At 44.4% G+C, this 25,233-nt stretch overlaps 2 protein-coding genes across 3 annotated transcripts in view; one reads left to right on the forward strand and one right to left on the reverse strand.

Moving 5' to 3' along the window:
- The window catches only part of acadl (acyl-CoA dehydrogenase long chain), a 402,840-nt gene extending 398,035 nt beyond the window's left edge, over window positions 1–4,805 (reverse strand). Inside the window, exon 1 of the mRNA XM_083679951.1 lies at window positions 4,801–4,805. The gene's annotated coding sequence lies outside the window, so the exon portion shown is untranslated. The remainder of the gene's footprint in view (window positions 1–4,800) is intronic.
- Window positions 4,806–10,280: 5,475 nt separating this feature from the next.
- Window positions 10,281–19,344, forward strand: LOC310811698 (ETS translocation variant 5-like). Of its 2 annotated transcripts, none has more exons than XM_083679945.1 (13): window positions 10,281–10,389; window positions 11,440–11,650; window positions 11,839–11,926; window positions 12,217–12,264; window positions 12,543–12,593; window positions 14,774–14,897; window positions 15,003–15,284; window positions 15,521–15,807; window positions 16,273–16,359; window positions 16,534–16,602; window positions 16,885–17,054; window positions 17,312–17,419; window positions 17,535–19,344. In XM_083679945.1, the coding sequence occupies exons 2-13, from the start codon at window positions 11,603–11,605 to the stop codon at window positions 17,763–17,765; spliced, it is 1,593 nt and encodes a 530-aa protein (XP_083536071.1). In that variant the 5' UTR covers window positions 10,281–10,389; window positions 11,440–11,602; the 3' UTR covers window positions 17,766–19,344. The 2 variants fall into 2 exon arrangements, with proteins under 2 accessions (XP_083536071.1, XP_083536072.1); XM_083679946.1 differs by having other exon boundaries at window positions 17,312–17,413.
- Window positions 19,345–25,233: the final 5,889 nt, after the last annotated feature.

The raw sequence follows: 25,233 nt of genomic DNA on the forward strand, positions 1-25,233 counted from the left end.
TTCTGCAGGCCCAAAGGTAATGGTTATAATGACGCATCCTTTCTCACTGGTAGGAGCCCAAAACAAACATAGGCCCAAAACACGTCAATAGTGTATTGCTGGCCAATGGGTAACTGGGTGACTTTTTTTTTTTTATGCTCTGCATTCATTCGCCTCCCAGGTAGGTCAGACAATATTTACACAACCATCTTCCAACAAAGTCAGATGAACGCAGATCATCTCTTTTATTTATAAAAGAAAGCCAGTGTATAACATGATTGATAATCGTGAAAAACGGGTGGCCCAGTTAATATTGCAAATAACCTTGGAAATGGTTTGATATGACCTCTGTGATACTGTCCATTGACATCCCCTCTGTGCTCCAGACCTCTGACATGCACAGAATGTGATTGTACAATGCCCAGACTTAGGTGGTCAGATGATGGCGTTCAGTGAAGACATGCCTAAACCTTCCTTATTGACCCTTTGATATACCTTCCTGTTACCGTGTGGTCTCCACTCCTGAAACATGCAGGACTGGGTCTTTTACTCGCACTCCAACTACAGGGGGCGCCAGTACCTGCTAGAGAGGGGGAGTGCAGGCGCTGCACCGAGTGGGGAGACATGCAGGCCAGTGTGGGCTCCATCCGACGCGTCCAGAACGTTTGTCAGTGTCACCGTGTCAGGTCAACAACAATAAAAACACAGATATGCTCAAAAGCCAATCGGGTTGCCCCTTTCACCTTTCTTGCCTCCTCTATCTTGCCGTGTCTACTTTCCATTTGGCATTCAGTTAGTCCTTTGGTTGAACTGTTGCACAAATACACCTGCAGCTTATTGTAGATTCTGAATGAGATTGAGAAAACAGGAACGAGAAATATACAGTATGTCTTGCTTTGGGAAGCTGTGTCAGTCATGTTTACCCGAAATGCATGCTAATTTGAATATTAGTCAACCAATTCGATAGCACCTCCAGTGAAAATAGCATGATTTGGTGAAATTATTCAGAACACACAGAATATCAAATGTATTTTTTTCAATTTGTGTTACCATAGTTATGTGAGGACAACTATACATGGCTGTAACCTCATTTAACCTCATAGCTTATGAAAATCAACTCTGCAGTGGTTCGGAGTTCACAGAGAACATTCAGGAAGAAATACAATATATTGTATTTGTTTGTGGTCATGAAGCCACCCGATGATTCCCAACATAATGCAAATAGTTTGTTGGGGTGGGGGGCGGATGTGTGTGTGTGGGGGGGGGGGTTGGATCGGGGTGAGAGGTGGGTGCAGCCAGGTGGTGGTCAATGGGCACAGCTAAAGCCCCTGAACAAAAGGGGTGTAAACCCCGCTGATGATTCAGGGGGATTTGCCAATAAGGATCCACGGTATGGCAGTGGGCATTCTGCTGAGGTGGCAGCCTGTGCCAGGGATAGCTGAAATAACACAGTGCTTCATCACAGAGGAGCTGCAGAACAATATAGCCCAACACAGGCCAACACACTGCCCGCTCTGCCACTGCCCAACCTGCACTGGGACGCTGCTGAGCACATAGGCTACAGGACGCAGCATGATGCGACAGGCAGCGTTCTATGAGTCAGGGCAAGGTGTCGATACAGGCACTGCACTAGAATCCACCCACTCCTCTGCTTATCCTGTGTCTTCCAGCATGTATTCACACCCGCAAATAAACGGCAAGTCTTAGATTGGGTACCTGAATAACTAATGATGCCTATGAAACAGACCCTCACATAAAACCTTCTTGGAAAATATGAAGCAGACCATAATACAGACAAATAAAGACATAAAAAAACGTTGTTATATAATCAAAATAGCGATCAATGTCGTTTGGTGAGATTATTCATGTATGCCCCTTGATGCGATGCTCACTATCAGTGGGCCTGTCTTTCAGCAGGTATCTCAGGTATCTCAGATGCACTTGAACCTGCCATAGCAATGTTTAGGCAGCTGGCTTATCTTTGTTTACACAAATGAAGCTTGAAAAGTTGACTTTAATTTTCTTGTCAAGCACAATGGAAGCACTAGAATAGTCTCAGAAGTGCTGCATGCTGCATGCAAGGCAAGCTTAATCAAGCACAGATAGTATTTTTAAAATATTTATTTTTGCCCAGGTCTAGTGCACACTTATCCTATTCTGGAGTATTCAGCAGTAAGGTAGTGTATACTAGTCCACTTTCTACTATACTCATAATCACAATGCAACCTAACTATGGGGAAATAGCACATTTGCTGTAGCCTCTATATGTTTTGCATAAAGTATTGGTACATTTGGACTTTATAATCAAGTGTTCATGTTTTTTTTTCTTTCTCAATATGTTTTTAAGAAAAGCCACACCCCCCCCAACGGAAATTTGAGGTGTGTGTCTTGTATCTACTCTATAGACCAGGCATATTGAACATATCATCTCCTTGACATCCAATGTGTATACTGTAGAAGACAATAGAAAAAGTTTGTGCTGTAATTACCAACAACAGTCAGCAGAGGGAAGTGTCACTTGCGGTCAGACGTAGTGTGGGTCGTCAGGCAGTTGCTATGAGATTATGAAAGACTGGAGCCCCTCCATGAGTCAGTTATCTGTCCTCAGTACCTTCTCTGCCTCCCTTCAGATGAAAGGCCCTTTGAATCTGCCTCTGGAGTACCTGGGCCAGTTCCCACGTCAGCAAAGCTTTAAAAACATGTTCATTTCTCAGCTCTGTCTGTGGACTTTAGCCTATGCTCTATCTATGTAGTTGCAATAGGAGAACAATGGTCCTATTTCAGTCCATTACAGATAGCAGGTTTCCTGGATGACACAAACACATGATTTATCTTGTGGGTGCAGCAATATTGAATGTGTTAACTGCCTTTAAAACATGTTTCATTCGGCACGAGAGGAGTTATATTTTCGGAGGTATCCTGGAAACCCACTATTTGCAATCGACTGAATCAGAACTCCTGTGTTACTGGCAGACTTTCAAGACCTCATACCTTAAACTGTTCAGAGGTGAGTGGGTGTCTGGGCACCTCTTTGAAAAACGTTGGCCTACATACAGAAAAGACAAGGAAAAAAAATAGACTTTTGCTTTTTCTTGTATTTTGAGATTCTACAGGCAATATTCTGGTAGCACCAAAAATACACATGCCATTTTCGATAAGTAGGCCATCATGGCTGCCATGAGGTAGAGGGATACAGGGAGGATTATTGGCACGGTGCCTCGTACTTTTTTGCATGCCAGAATGCAGTGATGGAGGAGTTATGTAAACCCATCCTCCCACTGGATCTGAGACTGGCCTGCCATTCTCCTTTGCTATTGACATCCATGGACCGAAAGATCTGGGTCACTCAAAACACTCATCTTAACGTTGGACGATAACACCAGAAACAATGTGGAAATGCTATAGTGCATACTCCTTCAGCACGATGCACGTTGTATCATGTGGACAGGTTGGGTCAGGTTATATTATTGTTTCACAATATCATACCGTGTTGTCATGTTATGCATGGGGGGTGAGGAAATATGAGTTGTGATCATATTTTCTTAATCACTTGTGGCAGATGAGAGATTACATGGGAGGGTACATGGGAGACAGAGGATGAGGGGGGGGGGGATGTCACCGGGCTCATGGGGAGCTGGAGGGAGGCATCCTGGGAACAATGTTCACTCTGTGGCCGTCACAAAACACAGCCATATTGTAAGGGGAGTCAATGTCATAAGGCATGCTTGCTCAACTGTATGTTTCTGTCCACTCTTGCCCCTGTGGGGCTCGCTTGCCAGAGACGGTATCATTATTTCTCTCTCTATCTCTATGGTGTAAGAGATAGATATCTCTTTTCCTCCACATTTCTTTCAGCGGCTTGACGAGGAAACAACTCACTCCCCAGTGAACATGAAAAGAGTTCATTATTGACCTTATTTCTGGGTCCATTGAGCTCCATTGAGTGAGATGACATGGCCATATAGTTCATTACCAGCCGATGTGACAGACGGTCCCACGTCTCTGTTTCCACAGTGGTCTGGAAAATGAAGCCTGTGACTCACATCTTTGACAGATAAGACCAGCAGACACCCTGAGACTACAGCTTAAGCACCTTGACCTCAATCGAACCAATCTAACCAATTCAAACAGAGCCATGACTGCTACAACACTGTCTGCAATCACACAGATACATTGTTGTTGTTTTTTTTGAATTGGGAAACACTGTACGGGGAGGTGTATCAAGCTGCATTCTCCTGCATCTGACCTACATTTTAGCTCACTTTTAGATAACATGTCCATTGGTTTATTTGTAAATACTAAATGTTCCTCCAGTTGATTCCATATTATGGCCCTGTCATGTCATAATAAGGCCCAGATGTTTTTCCTGACCGTATGACTGGGGAGGAAAAACTTGTGGCCCTAGTCATGATCAACCATATTCAACTCTCATTTGATATAATAATTCCTTTCTGTACAGGGTGCCAGAGATGGTGTCTTAAACTTATATTGGGCCAATATAAAACAGGAAAATGACAGCTCAATAAAGCTGTTAAATGTGGATGTTGTAAAAGCAAGAGGGGTGTAAACAAGATCTTTGGCAAATCAATAACACCAAGATCTGCCAAGCTTACCTCAGCTGACTGAACGGAACTGCTCAGTAAAGTCATTAACCAAGCATTATTTCTGTTATCTCAGGGACGTGACCTGTACAGCTGATCAAGCACACGCTGCTCAATCTATAAACAAGCACAATCATCCTTTCTGATCGGTGCCTGTGCAGAACAGAAGATGCCAGTGATGGTAAACATGGCATCAAAGTACTGTACCTGTCTTTTGGACCGGATTTTGACTGCAGATTATGACCGTTATTTACCGTTAAATCCGTGCCAACAGGATACAAGCATAATCTGATTCTGTATCAATGCTGGCAGTGTTTCTGGAACAGTAAGTCCAAAAAATTACTACCACTACTTCCTACAGAATGTGGACTCTGTGTGAACACAGTGCTGGCTATGGGAATTTGACATCCCTGGTGGATAAAACAGACTGTCAAGGCAGAAGGTGTGGGATATGGGGTCTTGAACAGAAACAGTCTGAAAGTCAATGAGCCACAACTGGACAGGCTGTTGTTTTGGACAAACCCCTCATGATTACGACATACTGTATATCCAATTGATACTAAACATTGTGTTTGTTATCTGAGCTGAATATCTGTGCATGTCAATTGTTGTGAGTGTTGATCATTGTTTTGTTGGTACTCTTTGTACTTTGCTTTGTACTGTATGACAGCTTCATGAGGTAACCCATTAGACTGGGTTAGGCTTAGGGTTAGGGTTAGGGTTAGGGTTAGGGTTACTCAAAAGACGAGGCAGTGACTTTGCATTTGAGAAAGCAGTTTTGTCCCCTCTTCACCCTCTCTCACTGACTCTGAGGGACATCTGATGGGGACATGACATTTTGAGGCAAATGATGTGTTCCTCTCATATGTGGAAAAAGTTCAAACAAGAAGATCAAAACAGATTTCATCATCGAGTGGCAAATGTAATCCACTAACAGCTCTATGAACTATGTCTAATACTAATTAAATGTCTACAGGAAATTTATTTTAATAAATTGTAAAAATGGAAGAACATGAAAGGAAAACATAAGAATGCATTATAATCCATCTGCAAATAGCAGTTGACTGCAGACAAATTTCAGAACTGCAGTGCCTCACTAAATGCATCATGCAGGGCAGGATGTGTGAATGGAATAAGTAGAACCATACAGTGTCACATTAACCCAACTAGTGGTATGTTCTCTTGTTCTATAGGATAAAGGTCTCCTTTGTAATGTCTCCCACTCATTTTTTTAAATTAAGTTTTGGAGTGAGTGAATGAATGAATGAACTAGAACCATACCGTTCCAAATTGGCCAAGTTTGAATGAATTACAATATTATTTTATTTTATATCGTAACGATATCCTGTGTAATATCTACATTTACCCTTGCACATTCAAGGGCTATCACTCTCTCAGGTTATTCTCTGGCCCGGTCCATTGATTCCCTCTCAGTGGGGTCTCTACCCAGGCAGCACAGATGGGGATGTGGGGGAGGTGGTGTCCTCCCTGGTGGCCTGAGGGGAGGGAGGTTCTGGGCAGGGGAGGGAAGCAGCCTACTGTGGCTCTGGGCACCCTCATGCCCCAGTTGGCGCCACTTTCACACATGTGGGCAGAGCGACTGTGCACATCAGCATGGCAACTGGCCTATTTTAGGAGCTGTGTCTCGCCTAGGCTGGGACACAGAACACAAGAGCTTGGACAACGGGATGGAGGGGTGTCCAGACAGTGTGGCATGATGTAAATGTCACACAAGCACTTGGGTCGCGGATTTTTCCCACAGCTTTTGGAGACGTAATGCGGGCAGCAGCCTCTTCTTGCACTGAGGCGGGAGGAACATCATAGATCAGATTAACGTTTGCCAGTATGTTCAAATTCATTTGAGCGGTTTGTTCCGTGATCCAAACGGAGGAGGTTTGACCGTGGGATCTTGGCCTCTGCGTCATACTGAGACACAATCCATGCTCTTTGAGGCTCTTTTATTACATGACCCACAATAATCTTTCTGGAGTCATCGTCAGCACACAGAGATCCCAAACTCTGGGAGATATTCTCTCTGTGGAGCTACTGAACAAAGATGGCCTTTTACCCATGCTGTCATTTCCACCTTAGTCACAAGGATATCTTTACGTGTGTGTTACTCCCTCACATTCTCTCTCTCTCTACAGTCCATCCCTTGCTAGCTATGTTTGTACCCCCCCCCCCCCCCGAGAGTTCAATCCCATTATTTCTAAGCTGTGTTGTACACTTCTCTGCCTCATGACAGGTGTGTTACAGGAGCCTACCCTAAGAGAATAGAACAGCTATTACATAAGGAGGGTATGTGCATGAGAAAACAGCTCAACGTTGCCCAAGATGAAACTGAAGAGAAGGAAAATAAATCCAATGCCAGCTGTAGGGATTCACACCATAGATGGATATTCTTGGAGCTTGTTAATCCAGCTTGATGCCTGAGGGTTCATGTTGTATAACACACTCAGCCACGGTGCCCTGCATAAGAAGAATGCAAAGCTAAATCTAAAACCTATACACTGTACTCTGTTCCATTTGAGCCAAACTCAATGGTACTAAATATGGTCATATCAGATACGTTGACTTAAACATGTAGAAATAAAAACAATACTGTTCCACTCTCCGTGGTTATCTGTTATGTTCGAGGTACGTGGCGGCTTGGTCTGTTGTCAATCAAGGTTTTGTACAGGAGGTCAGGAAGTCTCACTGCTTCACTGCACCCAGCTCTGATGCAATACACAATGTTGTCATCACAGCGGCAGTTAATTTGTGTTATGAGTGGAGATGTGAGTACTGTCTCCAAGCCCTGTCTCCAAGAAGAGAGAACATTTTCTCTGAGACAGAAACATTTATGTTTACCTGTTTTTTTCCTGAGTCTTTTTTCTCTCAACAGATGTTATGAGCTTCCATCATAACCAAATGCACAACATGTTTTTTTTTTGTTTAATCAAAGTGAATTCACTCATAAGTCTGACATCAGTTTTCAGCTACTGAGAGCACACATGGCACGCTCCTCCACTCAGAGGTTTGAGTATACCATGCAGTATGTGATCAAATCTGTAATACTGTAAAGCTTACTGATACAAAGAGAGGTATCTTTATTTTGAGATCGTGTTTTCCCATGTGGAATGAATGCAAATTGTAGAGAAGAGAAGTAGGTCATAGCTTCATAGCCGCTATAATTACATCCCAATTTAGTCATTAATAAATCAATTTACTGTTATCACAGGCAGCGTCTCTTCCTTCCTTTGGCTCTCTCAGCATCATTGACAGCTATGTTACCTCAGAAGTTCGTCAAATTATGAAAATGTTTGAATGTGTTCCTCAAAGTGCTTCTCCTTTAATGCTATGTACTTCTGTCACAGAACCCCCTCCTGCAAGTCTTTCCACTTCAGCTGAATCATGGCCGTGGTTTTAGAACTGCTTTCAGCTTGCCACTCAACGCACAAAGAGGCAATCTGGCAGCTTGGACAACATCAATGATGGCAGGCATCTGAGCCACAATGCCGACTCTATCCGTCTTGTTTTTGAAATGGCACTCAAACATATATATATAGAAGCACTGGAAAATGTGCCCCCAGGGACATTTTCCAATGCCGGGGTGACGCATTCATGACGGTGACGTGGATACTTGTTATGACACACTGTGATGGATTCTCCTCACTTTATTTATGCCATGTAGCGATTTGGTTGGCAAAGAGAGTAATATTCAACACTGTCAGATCGAACATTACTGACCACAAGTGTTTGAGTTGTGTAGAGGGGAGGGGAGTCATGTATGTAATTCAGTAAATGATGGCATTAATCCATTGTTCCTCCCAAGTTCCTCCAAATATATATATATATTATCAGATAATCACATCATCAACACGAAACAACAACACAATCAAACCCTAACATAAAAACCTGTATGACGGTAGCTAAATCCTACACTACAGACTCAGACTAGAGAAAGCACTGAAATATAATTGCGGGTGAAAGGGTTTCACCGGGGGGGAATCATTTGTGCTTGGCCTGAAACAATGGGGAGGGTAATGAACTAGAATAAGTTCAAAGGGGAATTAGGGAGGAATAGGCGGCTTCTAGCTGCTCATATTGCGGTGGGGAAGATGAATGGTCTTTGAAGCAGTCATGTGTGATACTGCATGGTAAATACTATCAAAGAGCCACGAGAACTGTTATGAAACTGTAAAGACGTCTGCTGGCCCAGAAGGAGGGGGGAGATTTGGGATGAGAGCCAATGAGGACAAAGGGAGTCGTATTTGATCACATGACAGTGTGAATTTGGGGTCTTGGGCACCCTGGGCCGTGCATGCCCGTACCCCCCCCCCTCCTGCTGGAGACATCCCACACTGACACCAATGCGGGCTCTGAGGGGGGACAGAGCAACAGTGGGTTTGAGCACAAATACTCAAAGCCAAGCCGCACAGGACGGTGGAGGACGAGGCAGGGGGGGGGGGGGGGGGGGTCCTAGGCCCTTTGAAGAACTCTGATGAATAATGGATCTGTAGTTGATGAGCAATCACCCCCAGGTTCAGCTCCATGGACACTCCGCAACAGAGATAAAACATAGAGCTCATGCATTATGGACAAGACGAGCATGGACAGAGCCAACATGAAGGGGAACGCATCGCTCCCGTGTTCACTCTTCGCTTGTGAAAGGAACAAGCTCGGGTTAACCCAGAATGGGGATGGCTAAACACATACGGGCCCACAGTTTGACACCGCTTGTGAGCTTATTGATTAGGTAGAACATTCATGCGGATGGTGTTCGAATCCAGATTCCGGCAGACATTTCAGGTGGACAGGTCCCTAACAAACGTTTGTAATCAAATTATATTGTAGTGTATTTGTCTAAAGGTTGTATGTCTGTTCCATTTTAACTTCCTTAATAATAAAGTTGAATTTGTTGTTGAATTTGCTCATTTCAAATTTAGGTGGATGAACTATATCTGTAGCGTAGTCATAGAGTACAGGCAAGTCCCTCGCTTTGGCTCACAACACTGATGCAGGGTGAAATCTTCTAGCAAGCTATTATTAGCCTGCAAGTCAGATCCTGTTTGGTCTGTGTTTGATCATGTTTGATCATTTCATCTGAGATCTCTGCAATCATCGATAACTTTTGGGCTAATGACCTAATAATCTTCTTTGCAGATTAGTCCTAAGCATACAAATAGAAACGTTTTTTTTTGTAATGTTTTGATTTGGTCTTTGATCGTATGGCCAGTTATATTATGGATAACCTTTTTATAAGCATTCAATAATGACAGCAAAAATATCAACGAAGATGTGATGTTATCAACCAAATCCTCCTGTGAAAAAGTGAAATGGCAACTACAGCATGCAGCAATATACTTTAATTCTTTTTTAAACATTTATCATAGGCTAACTGTTTTTGAAAATAACTTGCCTGATGCTGTACTATGGTGATGCTGATGCTACCACTGTTTCCTTCCATTTGCCCCCTGTGCCGAGCCCTTTAAGAGAGCGTGTCAGCAGTTCAGAGACATGAATGAAACGCAGTCATTCATAAAAACAAGACAAGCTCGCATGCAATTGGTCACTGAGCTCCTCGGTGCTGTCTGAAAGTCGATTGGCCAGTCACTTGAACGGCATTGTATGACAACCAATGGACGCGTATTGCCGAGTCCTATTTTCGCTTCAGGAAAAACCAGACGATTCCATTGAGAAAACCACAGTCAAGTTTTTTGTGTGAAGAACGCAGCAGAGAATTTTAAACGGAGATTACGTTTGCAGAAGCGTGGGACAAAATCTGCATTTATTTTCAAAACAGCAAAGGAATTTAAGATTTACAAAGGTGAGTTATTCATAGAATGATCAACTATAAACCAAAACGCATGGTTTTGCGGCCGTTTATTTCCTGCGGCTTTAATATGGCATTTACTTTGACCGACTTGCATTCCCGTTGTAGTTTTTGCTCGCTGGCGAGCTTTCTATGTCTGTGGAAGTGGGGGGGCGACATGAACGCCATTTTATTAAGAGTGAACCTTTATTTTGGCGACCATTTTCTTATTTGTAGTTGTACAGCCTACTTTGACTTTAGGCTGTTTATCTTGCATATCTCTGCTTGCATGTGTGCATGTGAATTCTTTATCCACGATCACTTAGAATTTATGAATGGTGGGGTCGAGTCCTCCCCCACCCCGCCTCCACCTCGATGTGCTCAGGGTTTAGGGATCAGGGATCAAATTTCACTTCTCTTCATTGAGAAAAACAAGGGGCCACAAGAGGGGAAGGAAAGGGTGGGGGAGGGAGGATGTCGCGGGTTTGAGAGTTCTTATGCACTCGAGTTCTTTCTTTCCTGTGTTGCCATTAATGCATTTCCCCTTCATAACAATGATTACATAGCAAATGTACTGTTTTGACATTATGCACAGCACACTTATTGAAGTAAACTGGTGCTCAGTTTAACTGCAATTACAATCTTTCCTTAAACTGGAACTTTTGGCAGGTTAATGTGGGAAGCATTTTATTTTGACCCAATGCCATGGACCCATGTGAATGCTGTTGCGCTGTGCGCCTATCTGAGCACAGTTTCAAAACCGCTTACTCCCTGTCCTCTACTTACTACAGCATCTACACTCTCGGCCTCAGGGGGCTGATTGTGCTTGCTTATGTAAGGCCCTCATACCAAGTGTATTGAGTACATGCTGGCACGGTGAACACTAAAACAAGAGAGGGTTGCGCAAACAAATAACAACCCAAGACAGATGAAAGGTGCAACTGTTCTGTGTATGTTTGTTTTTGTGTGCTTCGGGCAGGCAGACTGTGTTGACGTCAAATGACAGGTGACTGGGACGTGCTGACAGTGGGGGGGGGGCTCTGCTTTTCCCCGCCACTTTTCTAGGTTCTCCACAGAAAGAACAGACGGACAAGGATCTCCTGCTGTGTCACCCCCTGGCCTCCCTCATCCCCCCCCCCCCTTCTCACACACACACACACACACACACACACACACACACACACAACAACACCTTCAGGGCAGCAGCGTGAGTGGAGACTCAGGCAACATGGACGGCTTTTACGACCAGCAAGTCCCTTTCATGGTCCCATCTAGTGTGAGTATTCACTGCCCCCTGTGAACTCTTTTCAAAACAGGGTTTTGATCATTTTAGAGATTGTAATCGTGGAAAAAGCCAATTCCCTAATTAATCAGGCCTGGGGGGTTCTGAATCAGATAATGTATAACAATTGCCACACCAGTGGGATTGTCAATTGAATGTGGCATGTTTCATTATTCTGGCAGAAATCTCATGTGGAGGAGCCTGCAAGCAGACTGTTGAATGACAGAAAGAGAAAGTTTGTGGAGACAGAGCTGGCTCAGGACACAGAAGGTAATTCCCTTAACTGTACCAGTAATTACAGTGCTCATTTTAAATCCCATTTGAGGAGTGTCACTATGGCATTCATTGCAGTAGGATGTGGCTGTTCTGTAATTCTGTAATGCCAAAAACCTGCTGTCTGCAGGGGAAACACTTCAAGGGAAGGTCAATTTCCTCATTTATTTAGATTAGATTCAGCTTTATTGTCATTGCACAGAGTACAAGAACTGAGACAACAAAATGTAGTTTGGCGTGCATAGACGTGAAATTGTAGACAGTATTTCTCTTTCTCTCTCTTGCAGATTTATTTCAAGACCTCAGTCAACTTCAAGAGATATGGATCGCAGAAGGTCAGTTCTGTTTTCCTGCAGTTCTACTTCTTGCATGCTCACAGAAATATTGGTCAGCTGAGTCTTCTATAAGACTAGGCCTATTATAATGGATTTCTTATTATGCCTGTGAAGAAGTACATTACTCTGAATTTGTTTAACAAGTACATGTCACATAATTAGTAAATGATGTAAATAGTGAAAAGATTTTTGGTTAGATTTGTTATGTTTTTTGCTGTTCAAGACAGCGATGGCCTAATCCATAACCAAGTCACTCAACTTCTCTCTCTCTCTTGCAGCCCAGGTGCCTGATGACGAACAGTTTGTTCCAGATTTCCAGTCAGATAACCGTGAGTGCCTTACTTTAATATTCTTGCCGAGTGGGGACTGCCTTAAAACTTAAAAAAAAGAAATCAACACAAAATCAACTCTCTTTATTTATCACTTCCAACAGAATCAAAGCGTTAGAGCAGGGAGATTGGTGTATTGACCAGTATTTCAAGGGTAGTAAGCAGTAGGTGAGGCCCTATGTTTATATGGACTGAAGGAATTCCATCAACAACACTAAGTCGACTTAAACTTCCAGAAGTCAATTACTGTTGTTATTACTGTTCTGCAATCACGTTGAGCTGGATTCCATCTGTGGATGTATTTAACTACCTTTTTATAGCGTGGTCTACCTGTTTATTAGATTGGTAGTTTTACATGTTCGAGAGCAGCAGTGGATTTCATTTGCATTGCTCCAATGATTATTTAAATCATTTAAAATACTTTCTTGTAGACAGAGGATCACTGCCCCTGCAGATTCCACATGACACTTCTGTACTTATGACCAAGCAGCCGTTTTACGGGCGTCAGAGGTGTGCAGCATACAAGACCCTGCAAGCCTCTATTCTAGAAAACTAAAATAACAATGATCATGTTGTTGTCCTGCATATTCTTGCTCTGATCACTGCTCGGAATAATCCAGAAGGTGTGAATAGTTAAAACGGGGCCTGTTATTATGAGTTGTGTGGCTGGTGTTCAGGTCCAGGTGCGCCGCAGCAGACTGAAGCCTGTGATGGCATTCCTTGGCTGCTGAGATGGGCTGTGTTCCAGGCCTGTTCAACAGACTGGGCTGTTTGCTTTGTTCTCATCTCCACTTGCTCCCTTGCTGCTTTCTTAGGATAATGTATGCATAGTGGGGCTCAATGGAAGCCTTTGATTCAGCTCCAGAAGTAGGCCTGCCTGCCTGGTGCAGGTTTCTGGCCAGGGTTTCAAACCGGAGTGAGAATAATCGTGCTCTTTTTAATGCAGTGGAGAAGGAGAGAGAGAGAGCGAAGGCCAGCCTCGCACTGCGATGTTGTAATTCATTGCCACAACCAGTGCACTGACGTTTTAATGCAGTGAGGATCTTCAGAGTGCACACAGACCGAATTGTGCTATTGCACAGCAATGGGGGTTGTTGTTTTTGTTGAAGTGTGTGTGTGTGTGTGTGTGGGTGCACGCGTGCGCGCGCCGAAGTGGTTTGCCACCCTTAGTTGGTACTGTGCCAGCTGGTCTCACAGAGCCCTCATTCAGCAGTCCTGTGTGGACTCTGCAGCTGGGCAAAGGAGCAGTTACCGTAGGAATCACGTGGCATTCCCCCCCCCCCCCCCCCCCCACTCCTTCTATGAACTCCTTAATCCTTACAACAGAATTAAAGGAATAGCTATCCCAAGCCACAGTCTCTTTGGTCCAGTGAAATGGAAATGCAGAGGGTGTGTGATTATGGTTTTGTTGTGTGCTAATGTAGGTTAAAGATAGATGGCCCTTTATTGTTTTTGTGAATTTCAAAACCGAAGACGGAAGGCAAAATGTTGCTAAACAGCAGATGCTCGTCCCTTTAAGAAATAAAGGCGTTATGGTGTGTATTGTGGTCGCCGAGGTGTGTGTGTGTGTGTGCGCTGTTTCCTTCTCTCTGTGTTTTGAGACTCTCATGATATATGCACTCTCTCTCTCTCAGCCGCCTGAGTGATGGCCGTTATGTGGCACAGGAAGTAGGAGTTGATGTGGGCACAGGCTCGACCACTAACGCCAACAGAGCAACAAAGTTAGAGTCCTGCTCTGCACTCACAATGGCAGCCCTGCTGCGGATGGAAGTCGAAAGACACTGTTGTGTTCATTTTGTGTTCCGCTCTCACGGCTTAAGAGGCCTCTTTTGTGTTCCTTTCTGATTGTTGCCATGGGAACAATGGAAATGACTCGGCGTGGAAGGACAGTATGCACTAGTTTCTCGTTTCCCAAAAAAGAAAAGGAGAGAAAGTTTGGAAAGGAAAGACACTACGTCACTGATTCATTGTGACACCGCTGAGAGATGATGTGGTGATCTCCCTTTATTCTTATGCTGAGAGTGACCCCCAAAAAAAAACAAGGATAGAAATATGCGCCACTACTTTCCCCCTCGTTCCTTGTAGAAACACACCCAGCACGGATGTTGAATGAGTGTATATCTGGATTGGGTTAATCTGTTTGCAGTTTGTCATGTGGTTTCTCTGGTTTGCTTCTGCAGTGATGTTCCATAGGCCCTCAGCCAGTAAAGTGAAGCGGGAGCCAAGCCCCTCCAAAGATCTGTCCCCCTGCAGTCTGGAGCAGAGACTCTCACCCTACACAGAGAAGTGCCTTTACAGCTACAGGTACACACACACACGCATGGAAAGGTCTTCACATAAAAATGGCCATTTTGTCAGGTATTTTTGGATCAATCCTTAGTTAACGCCTGCTTTCTTTTACCCTCACAGTGCCTATGATAGGAAGCCGGTTGGCATCAAGCCGCTGACTCCACCCTCCACACCTGCTTCGCCGTGCAGCTCCGCCTCCACCCTGGTGGCACACCCCCTACAGAGGCAGATCAGTCCCCCTGTCCAGGCCCAGGGGCACAATCGCGCCCCTCCCCACAGCCACACCTCATCCCCAAGTCCCTCCCACCACCAGACACTACCACATCCCAGCCAAAGCCAGCCTTTCGCAGGGCCCCGCCTCCCTGTCAGTCACTCAGATGCCACCTACAGCTCAGAACACAGGTGAGTTGCTCTCACCCACCGGAATTGTAAGGGCAGTAGTGAAGTGTAGGTAGGTTGGACTCTAAACCAACCATAGTTGCTTTAACTTGGTCAAGTTTAGCTGCAGCAAGTACATGTACTTTAGATGCATGATGGATGCATTATTTAAAGACTTCTGCATGGGGATCCAGTATTGTGTGCTCCCCTGAACATGTTGAACCCCTCATGGCTCACTGGTATGTCATTGCCCTCTCCAGGTTCCAGCGGCAGCTCTCTGAGCCCTGCCTGCCGTTCTCCCAGTCTGAAGGTCCAGCCAGGACACCATACCCTCCTCAGACCCACCGCACTCTGCCCAGGGATGGACGCCCCCTTTACCAGCGCCATCTGTCCGACCCCCTTGTTCCCCTGCCGCCTCAGGGCTTCAAGCAGGAGCTGGTGGACCCTCGCTACACCGAGCAGGGGGTCCCAAGCATGGGCCCTCCTCGTGCAGCATTCCACCCCCTCTCCATCAAACAGGAGCCCAGAGATTTCTGCTTCGACTCAGGTGAGTGTGGTTCACTGCTTAACACAATGGTCTTTTGATTGTTTGGAAAGAGATCCCACTCCCTCCTAAGTCAACCGTTTGAGGCGTAGTGTCCATTGGTGATCAGAGGCGAGTCTGTGCCCCTTAGAATGTAGAAGTTGTTTCTTAGCCTCTGTCTCCTTCGCTGAGGTGACTGCACTGACTCTCCTTTCCTAGCCCACTTTATGGTAGTGAGGTCAGTGATGTAATATCAAATCCTCTGAACATCTTGCAGCTTAGAAAAACCCATGTTCCTGTGAAGAGATTCATTCATTCAGTTGATGCATTTGATTCATTTCAAAAGGAAAGCACCGAGCGAGGAGAAACATTTGTTCACAGAACCACTGAACCCTTTTTGTAAAATGGTCGCTAGTATGCAGAGTTAAAGGGCAAAACTGGAACTAGAATCTGAAAAAGTAGTTCCCTAATATGTTTTAATGTTTGCAGAAGTGCAAAACTGCCAGTCTTCTTTCGGGAAGTCATCCAACTTTTACCAAAACAACAACCACAGCAGCAACAACAACAACAATGATGGTGAGTTCTCTTTAAAAAAAAAAAAAAGGCCTTCTGTCTCCGTTACCAAATGTAGTTCGTCGTCCATAAGGTTCAGATGGTGGGCTAGCATGACTGTAGCTAACCACTAACTGTTTCCTGTCTTCTGGTCCCAGTCCCACTGAGCTCACGTTCCGTGTCTTGTGTTCACTACAGGGTTCGTCTACGACGGAGAGCCACACTTGTACTATGACGACACATGCGTGGTGCCAGAGAGACTTGAGGGTAAGACGTTGCTGTGAGACATTGTTGTGGTCCTCCGACCAGACTGCCTGTTTTTAGGCCACACACACTGATTTGAGGGATTTTGATCTAAATTATCTGACAGCTTCCGTCTGTCCTGAGCAGAGGTGTTAGAGGGTCATTGACCTCAGTTGGCATGCTCGAGTCATATGACCAGTGCAGTTGGTCTAACGTTAAGAGTTTCTGTCAGTGGAATGTTTTCACCTGACCTTTTTACTGACCCCACTCTCTCATTCCTCCTCCTCCCCACTCCTCTCTTTCCAGGGAAGGTAAAGCAGGAGCCTTCAGCGTTCCGGGACGGCCCCCCCTACCAGCGGAGAGGCTCCCTGCAGCTGTGGCAGTTCCTGGTGACCCTGCTGGATGACCCTGCCAACAGCCACTTCATCGCCTGGACAGGCCGCGGCATGGAGTTCAAACTGATCGAACCTGAGGAGGTCAGTCTGAGCTCAGGATCCCAGAGACAGAAATCGAATGGGGGGTTAGGGTATGGGGTGGGACTCTGGGCCTAGATTTAAGTGTGGCATGACTTTGCTATCAATATAAGATAAAAACATGATTTGACCAAAAACAAGTAACAGCTGAGAGGGTCTATACAATATATATCTATATGAGAGGGTCTATATACGGTATATCTATGGGTTGAACAAAACGATTTGTCTTCGGGTCCTCATCTCTGTCCTCCTTCTTGCAGGTGGCTCGGCGCTGGGGTTTGCAGAAGAACCGCCCAGCGATGAACTACGACAAGCTGAGCCGCTCGCTGCGCTACTACTACGAGAAGGGGATCATGCAGAAGGTAAAGGCACGTTACGTTCCAACTCTCTTTGTCTATCTCTTATCTGCCTCTCATTTTAAACTGGGCTCCGGTGTGCCAATGGCTCCCATCTGACCCCACTCTTTGTTGGTTCGGTCCTCAGGTCGCTGGGGAGAGGTACGTCTACAAGTTTGTGTGTGACCCAGAGGCGCTCTTCTCCATGGCCTTCCCAGACAACCAGAGGCCCAGCCTGAAGTCCGACCCAGACAGCTTCCCTCTGCCGGAGGACGACACTGTCCCCCTGGCCCATTATGAGGAGGGGGGCGCCTACCAGGTGGATGGGGGGGAGCAGTGTGTCTCAGGACTGGCATTCCCTGATGGCTACACGTTCTGAACCTGTCCTCAGTTCCTCGTCTCCTGCAACACACACACACACACACACACACCCAGAGCCCAAACTGCTGAGCGGACTTGGAGATCTCTGGAGACCACCCCCCCCCACCCCATCCTCAACCACTGCTCCTCTGACCTCATGTCAGTCTTGAGATTATCCCCCCACCACCTCCAGAGAGAGAGAGAGAGAGCCTATGCCATGTTGCTCCGTGCCCTCTTACATCACCTGTTGAACTGTATTATGGGTAATGAGGTCCTTCAGACAACCCGAGAGGACTCTCGGAAGCAAGCTTGCCTGCCATCAGTGTTTATGGAGTTCAGATTGGAAGCCCGTCAGAAGTCATGGTTGTTAAGAACTGTAGCGACGCTGTTTTCTTTTCACCATCTGCTCGTGGTATGTTCACGTTGGCAAATGACCATGGATCTTATGGCGCTGTTTGTCCATTGAGATCTCTTGAGTTGTGTTATGGCTCTGGTCCAAGTCAACAAACAAGAGAGTGCATTCAGAAAAGGGGCTTGATCTTGGAGAGAAAATATGATTCCCATGAATCTTACTGCAGAAGATTATTATGTAATGGACCGTGTATCCAATGATTTGTCAATAGCAGGCAACTGACTGTTTGTGGTTTAGACCTTGTGCTTAATTGTCTTTTGTGTTTTTACTGCACAACATACCACAGCTTTGGGGTTGTTCAGAGTGTACTGGACTGTCCTCAGAGCTCAGACCTTACAGTCAAGATCCAAACTCTGGGAACTGTATTTCTCACCAAAAAACAAACAAACATATTAAATGCTCTTTTACTCATCACTTTGAAGTGTAACAGATGATCGTTCCAAAATGTTTTGTTTATTTTTTTTGGTCATTTTGTTGTAAAATATAAAAGGGATACACAATAGTATTTTTTTTCTGGAGCTTTGACTTTATATATAAAAGTGTATATTGGAACATGCTTTGTGTACTATTTTTCTTGTGTTAAACGCGTACTTTTATGGCACTATGGTCCCGTGAGGTTTTTTACAGTGTGTTGTAACGACAGAGGTACTGCAATTGTCAGCCAGTCCCTTCCCCTGAAAATATTATTCTGCCAATATTAAGCTAACAAGGGGAAGATCCTCCTCCTTGCATGATTTTCTCAGACAGCTGCACCAACCTATCGCTATACCAAGACTTTTCTGCTTTTTGTATAGTTTGTTATTGGGGCTAAATGGACAAAAAAATCTGTAAATGTATATGAATATATTTTTGCAAAGTCTGCATTTGTATGACATTGTATACGCTGGAAAGTTATGCCTGATACTGTTCTGCATCCTTTGATTAATCTCACGAGGCATTGGGATGGTGCAGAGATGGGATACCCACCCATCGACTCAGTGGTTGATGGTGCTTGCGTAAACCTTGTGTACCAGTGTGTTTTGATATGGTTATCTGTCTTATACATGTGGAGTGGGGGCGTCTGTCCACTCAGTAATGCTCGCAGGCACTTGCATAAGTGAGACCCGCCCCCCAAATACAATGTGTGCCTTCCACTGCTTTGGTTGACGATCTTTACTGGATACAATAAACTATACTTTCTGCTTCACTTTCTTCTGTGTTATTCTTCTTATTCTGGAATATCTAACCTTCACTGATGTGTAACTGTGGTCAAAGGGACGTTTCTATCAGCTGATCTTTATGATTCATTCCTGATTCTTGGTAAAATACAAAATATTATGCATACATTTTCCTGTTTTTACAATATGTACTGTGTGTTTTTTGTTGTGTGTACCCCCCAGAAAAAGTAGTTGCCGCAGTAGTAACAGTTAATGGGGATCCTAAGAAGCTAAAACCCGTATGCTCTATATGTCATGGGCCAAAGGGGTGGCCAGTAGAATTCCACCTGTCTTTGGAGTTATCCCAGCACAGACTTAACTGTGGTGCAGGAGGGGAGTCAGTTTTGTGGTTCATGTCTGTGTTGAACCTACTATTTTAAACAAAGCTCTGATTAACCTACACTTTCCCACCCCTTACCCCATCAATCCCATTGCTCTCTCGCGTCACGGTCATTGTGTCTGTAAGGTTTTAGCTGTAGGCCTAATCCTGCTGATGACTTGATCCTTTTGGCAGAATACAGTGATCACATGGAACTGATCTCTTGGCTGCTCTTCATCATGGAAACAGTGACCGTCGTGCGTACGCAGATAAACACACGGCCCGGCTCTGACATAACTCCTGATCAGATCAGTTTCAGATGACATACGTGCCTGAGATAGCCACCTCATTAGAGGTAGATTAAATGTTGAGGGAAACATTGTGTGACCTGCAGATTAACGAGGTACGGTTGAGTGTGTTGTCGAGAGGTTGCTCATGTAGACCCTGGATCAATGGAGAAGGCAGCTTTCTCTCATGTGTGGTATTCTATTGATCACAGGTTCAGAAAGGGACGGACAGAACGACCTGTTTGTGACCTTGAGGTGACACACCAGCGTGACCCCACCCTGTCCTGAAATCTCTTAGGTTACATAATCAATGTGCTGCATGAGCTCCGCCCATAACTGAGTCACGTTCACGCAGTACGACCATAAATCACTACAGCTCAGAACAACTCGTGTCTTTTCACTAGCGTGTAGGGCTTCAAGCGCTCACTAACATGTCCGCCTGTCTTTTCACCTCGGCCCAAGTTTTTGATTAGGCCCATGGAGGCATCGTAGGGACAATCGCCCATAATGCAACATGATGTCACTTTCTTAGGGTTAGGGTTAGTCTGTCCAGTCCACATGTAACAGGGTTAGGGTTAGGGTTAGGGTTAGGGTTAGTCTGTCCAGTCCACATGTAACAGCGATATCTCTGAAGTGCCTCATAGGATTCAGCGATCAGTCAAAAACAGTAAAACCGTGTGATTGGTGTTGACTTGAGGTGGATCAGCTCAAACCTTTTCCTCTGTGAGGACAGGATATACACTCACCGGCCACTTTTTTAGGTTAGGCTGTGCTAGTACTGGGTTGGACCCCCTTTTGTAGCCCATCTGCTTCAAGGTTCGACGTGTTGTGCGTTCAGAGATGGTCTTCTGCATACCTTGGTTGTAACGAGTGGTTATTTGAGTTACTGTTGCCTTTCTATCATCTCGAACCAGTCTGGCCATTCTCCTCTGACCTCTGGCATCAACAAGGCATTTTCGCCCAGAGAACTGCCGCTCACTGGATATTTTCTCTTTTTCGGACCATTCTCTGTAAACCCTGGAGATGGTTGTGCATGAAAATCCCAGTAGATCAGCAGTTTCTGAAATACTCAGACCAGCCCGTCTGGTACCAACAACCATGCCACGTTCAAAGTCACTTAAATCACCTTTCTTCCCCATTCTGATGCTCGGTTTGAACTTCAGCAGGTCTTCTTGACCATGTCTACATGTCTAAATGCATTGAGTTGCTGCCATGTGATTGGCTGATTAGATATTTGCTTTTCCGAGCAGTTGAACAAGTGTACCTAATAAAGTGGCCGGTGAATGTAAATGTACCAACTGAAATGTCCTCCGTTGATAGACAGTGCCATCAGGTGGTCGAACATTTGCCTGCACCTCATTACTGAGCAGACACACTGTATCCTACAGCATGGCCGTTTACCTACTGTACTTTGTAGCGCTATCAGGTCATGGGAGGCTGGTGGAGGTAGAAATCAGAGGACAGGCTCAATGTAATGCATGGAATGGAATGAGGAATGTTTGATACCATACCTCATTCCTTTCCATGCATTACAATGAGCCCGTCCTTCCAATTTCTACCTCTACCAGCCTCCCCTGACCTGACAGCGCTACAAGGTACAGTAGGTAGATGCAGGTGAAGCTGGTGGTAGCTCGATCAGCCTCACCTGAATATCAAGTGATATTCGCTCATGTCTGATGACGACACACATTTTGCAGATGTTTCAGGTATAATGATATTATAAAAAGTAGCCTGAGACAGTTCTAGAACGACTCTTTTATTTTGTAAAAGAAAACTTTAAGTTACTTCTAGTTTTGCCTTTGACACAATCATCTCCCATTTCACATATTTTCTTTTATTAGTTTTGTAAATTAAAATGGTACATTATGCATGCAATACCGCATTAGCCGTTTAGTTTTCGTCTTCCACAAAAAATATCAACACAAATTTCCTTAGAGTTCTGATGAAGCTGCTTGGAAAAAGGGCGATTGGATAAGCCACAGCATGAAGCAATGTACAAGGTCGCGGTTGCATAGTACATGGATTTCCTCATTTAAAACAGCATGCCTTTTGTATTGCACATTACTGAAACTTTGTATACTGAAACTTTGTGTTGTTCCAAGTGTCCCACGTGGGTCATAATTTTAATGAGAGCACAAGTGTACAGCAAATAGCAAAGACATTATGTACATTTATGTATTCATTATAAAAATAATCACCAGCAAAGATTTATCTATAACTTTTTCTATATTGTGATAAATGTTTGTCTTTTTTTTTCTTTTTTCTTTTTTACATTTTTACCAAAGAAAAATCGTTTAACTGTTTAATGGTCTGGTCAAGATTAAACCCAAGTTACTGAATCAAATCATGAGATTGTAATGAAACTTAGTTTAGAGACAAAAATGTGGCCTCTTCATTTTTATAAGACAAAAGAAAGATACAGGACAGACACTTTTTTTTTAGATCAGTAAGAGCGAAGTTTTGAAATGATATCTACACCATTCAAAGTACAATATCTTTGATCATTTGAAATGTTGTCTTTCCAGGGCGTTCACAGGGAAAGGGCTGAGGTCAATTTCATTTCAACTCCACTTAATAGATGATGAAGTGAAATTCAATTAATGAATTTAAGAGTTCCTGATAGAAAACGATGGAAGATTTTCTATTCCTTAAAATGGAAAAGGAGTTGACCTCAATGTTCACAGGGTAAGACCGTTTTAACATCAGTACCTCAACCACACCCTAACACACTGGCCCGGGAGAGGTGAACGTTGGTCTAAAAATTCCCTCTGATTGTCTCAAGCAGCAGAGCTGAATCTTGGTTTGTTCTATTTTTAACGGACAGTGGCTCCCCATTCAATCAACCAATGCAATTTTGGCATGAATCACAATATTACAGAGAGGCATGCTCATAAACAACAGCATATGTACTTGTATTCTTTTTTGCAGTCTTTTGTTTTCAGTCAATGAACAAACTAGCATATAATAAAAAGACATAGATATTGTATGAGCAAGGTAATCAACTGGCTCTTGGAAATCAGTGCCCTAACCCCATTCGGAGCTGTGTCGTAGACCCCGATCGCTTTCCTGTCTTATTATGTTAAGGCGCCACCTTCCACTGGTGCTACAAAAGTCACTACAGTACATCAACTCTATTTGAGGGAATTAAATACAAGACAGCTAACAAGGTAACTCTGCACATCTCTAACCATGCCTCAGGATATTCTGCCCAGAAACTCACTCTCTCGCAGTACGCATTGCCCTGCGTAGCCTGTAAGCGTCAGCAGAGGGACCCCCATCGCCGCTTATCGAAGCTCCGAGACAGCCTAGACCATTGTAGGCAAACCATTGCCCTGGAGAGTGGCAGTGCCTGCATGCTTTTGTTACAGCTTTACCCCAGGCAATTGTTCATGTTTAACCCACTGGAGCCCTCTGTTTGTGGGTGGATTGGTGCCTGACTGCTGGCCACCTCTGGTCCGGGTGCCAATGAGCAATTGAGAACTTGCTCCACAAGATCAAATCATTGCGTTTAGAAGTACCACGGGGCATAACTGGGACGGTGTATAAAAATGGTGAGGTCTGTGAAAAAGGCATATTTCTAAAAGAAACAAACAAGTAATGTCAACTGGTACTTCTGAACTGTTGCTGTATCAGTTGAGGGAGGAAATTACATAACTGAATAAACAGACAATCATTTCTCAAAGGAAATGTCTATGTTCTTAAGGAACCAAATGATCCTTGGGGTGAAAAATGTGTCAACCTCACTAACTTGAAGTATTGTTTGAAATAAATGACAACAACAAATTGAAAGTAGTTCTGAATCATATAAACAATAATTAAACAACGTTTTGATACTGTTTCGATGCATTTAATTACAAACTTTTGATGCATTCTCAGGTAATTTGGCTGCACCTATATTGGAACTACATATGTGTGCGTCTATCATCCTAAGATTCAAACTCCTTTATTTTACACTGGGATATCACTACCAAAGGGCGCATGCTTTGCAGTCAGGAAAACATGCCAGCTACACAGAGAATGAACATGATGCAAAGGACCCAGGGAGGACACAATCCAACATTACTCAGTGTTTCTAAACACAGGAGGCAGCATAAATGATCAACCACTCAAGACTGACCAGAAAAAAAGACAAGCCTGCGATGAGGCTTGACTTGGTGACATCTATGCTTTTGGTTTTAGTACCTCAATGAGGCTCTGACTGTACTTATGCTACAGAATTACTCAAAGCAGCCGGGAAGTTCCTAACTGCACTCATGTGACCCGACCGAGCATTGGGGGGAGAATAGGTTGTTCCCATTATGTTCAAGCAGTGATTAACTGACCGGCCACATTTGTCAACAATCAACCCTGCAGCATTATTGGACACCTGCTTCCTATTTCAGTTATGTCGGGCTTGCAAGCCCAACTACTACAACATCTCGTTATACCATGTTGTGTTTTGATATTGTACTTTACCGTCACCTGTAACAGATCCTGACAGGATAACTATTGTAGCAGTTTTTGCTTCTTTGACCCTATAAACACTCGCTGCTTACACCTGGAGCAACTGATCTCTGTCCCACTGGAACTGTGAAACTTGAGTGTTCACTACAAATGGAATCATAAAAACGACGCTACAGGAGGACAAAAGGCCCTCCTCAACAGAATTTCAAATAGCAAACCGACAAAGTTCCTCTATTCTTAATAATCATGTGATGCCTGGAGGAATGGATCGACGCTATCACAGCAAGTGTGTCAGTCACCTGACAGCGTTGCGCCCTCAGCATGCTGACGTCTGAATGGTCAGGTGATTCAGACGGGGTTCACAGGGTTGGAAACACAACCAGCTTTCAGCAGTGGTTCCATGTGCTGTGACAACACAGGGGCCTCCTCCCAGTGCAGGGTCCTCCCAGGCACTTAAAGCCTACACCTGTACCATCTAACCACTCGCTAATCTGCTTGTTGATAAACTGCACATCTACACTAAGCTCTGTGTAAGTACACAAGAGCTGCAAAGGAAGTTCCCCTCACAAAAATGGAAATTGGATCATTATAGCATCATATTGCACATAACGCACTTCTTTCTCATGCTGACATATCCAATGTTGATTGACAGGGGTGCCCAGGCAGGTTGAGAGACAAAATGGAATGACAGGTGATTTTGTTGGGTTGGGTGGATGGGACCAATGCCTGAGTAAAACTAATTAAAACAAAAAAGATTTGACACAATTTGAACAAGAACCGTCTTGGCTCTGTTGCACCGGGTTGAGGCCTAGGTTGTGATGGACGTCAGC

This window comes from Argentina silus, assembly GCF_951799395.1.
Source record: "Argentina silus genome assembly, chromosome: 11".
Taxonomy (NCBI): domain Eukaryota; kingdom Metazoa; phylum Chordata; class Actinopteri; order Argentiniformes; family Argentinidae; genus Argentina; species Argentina silus.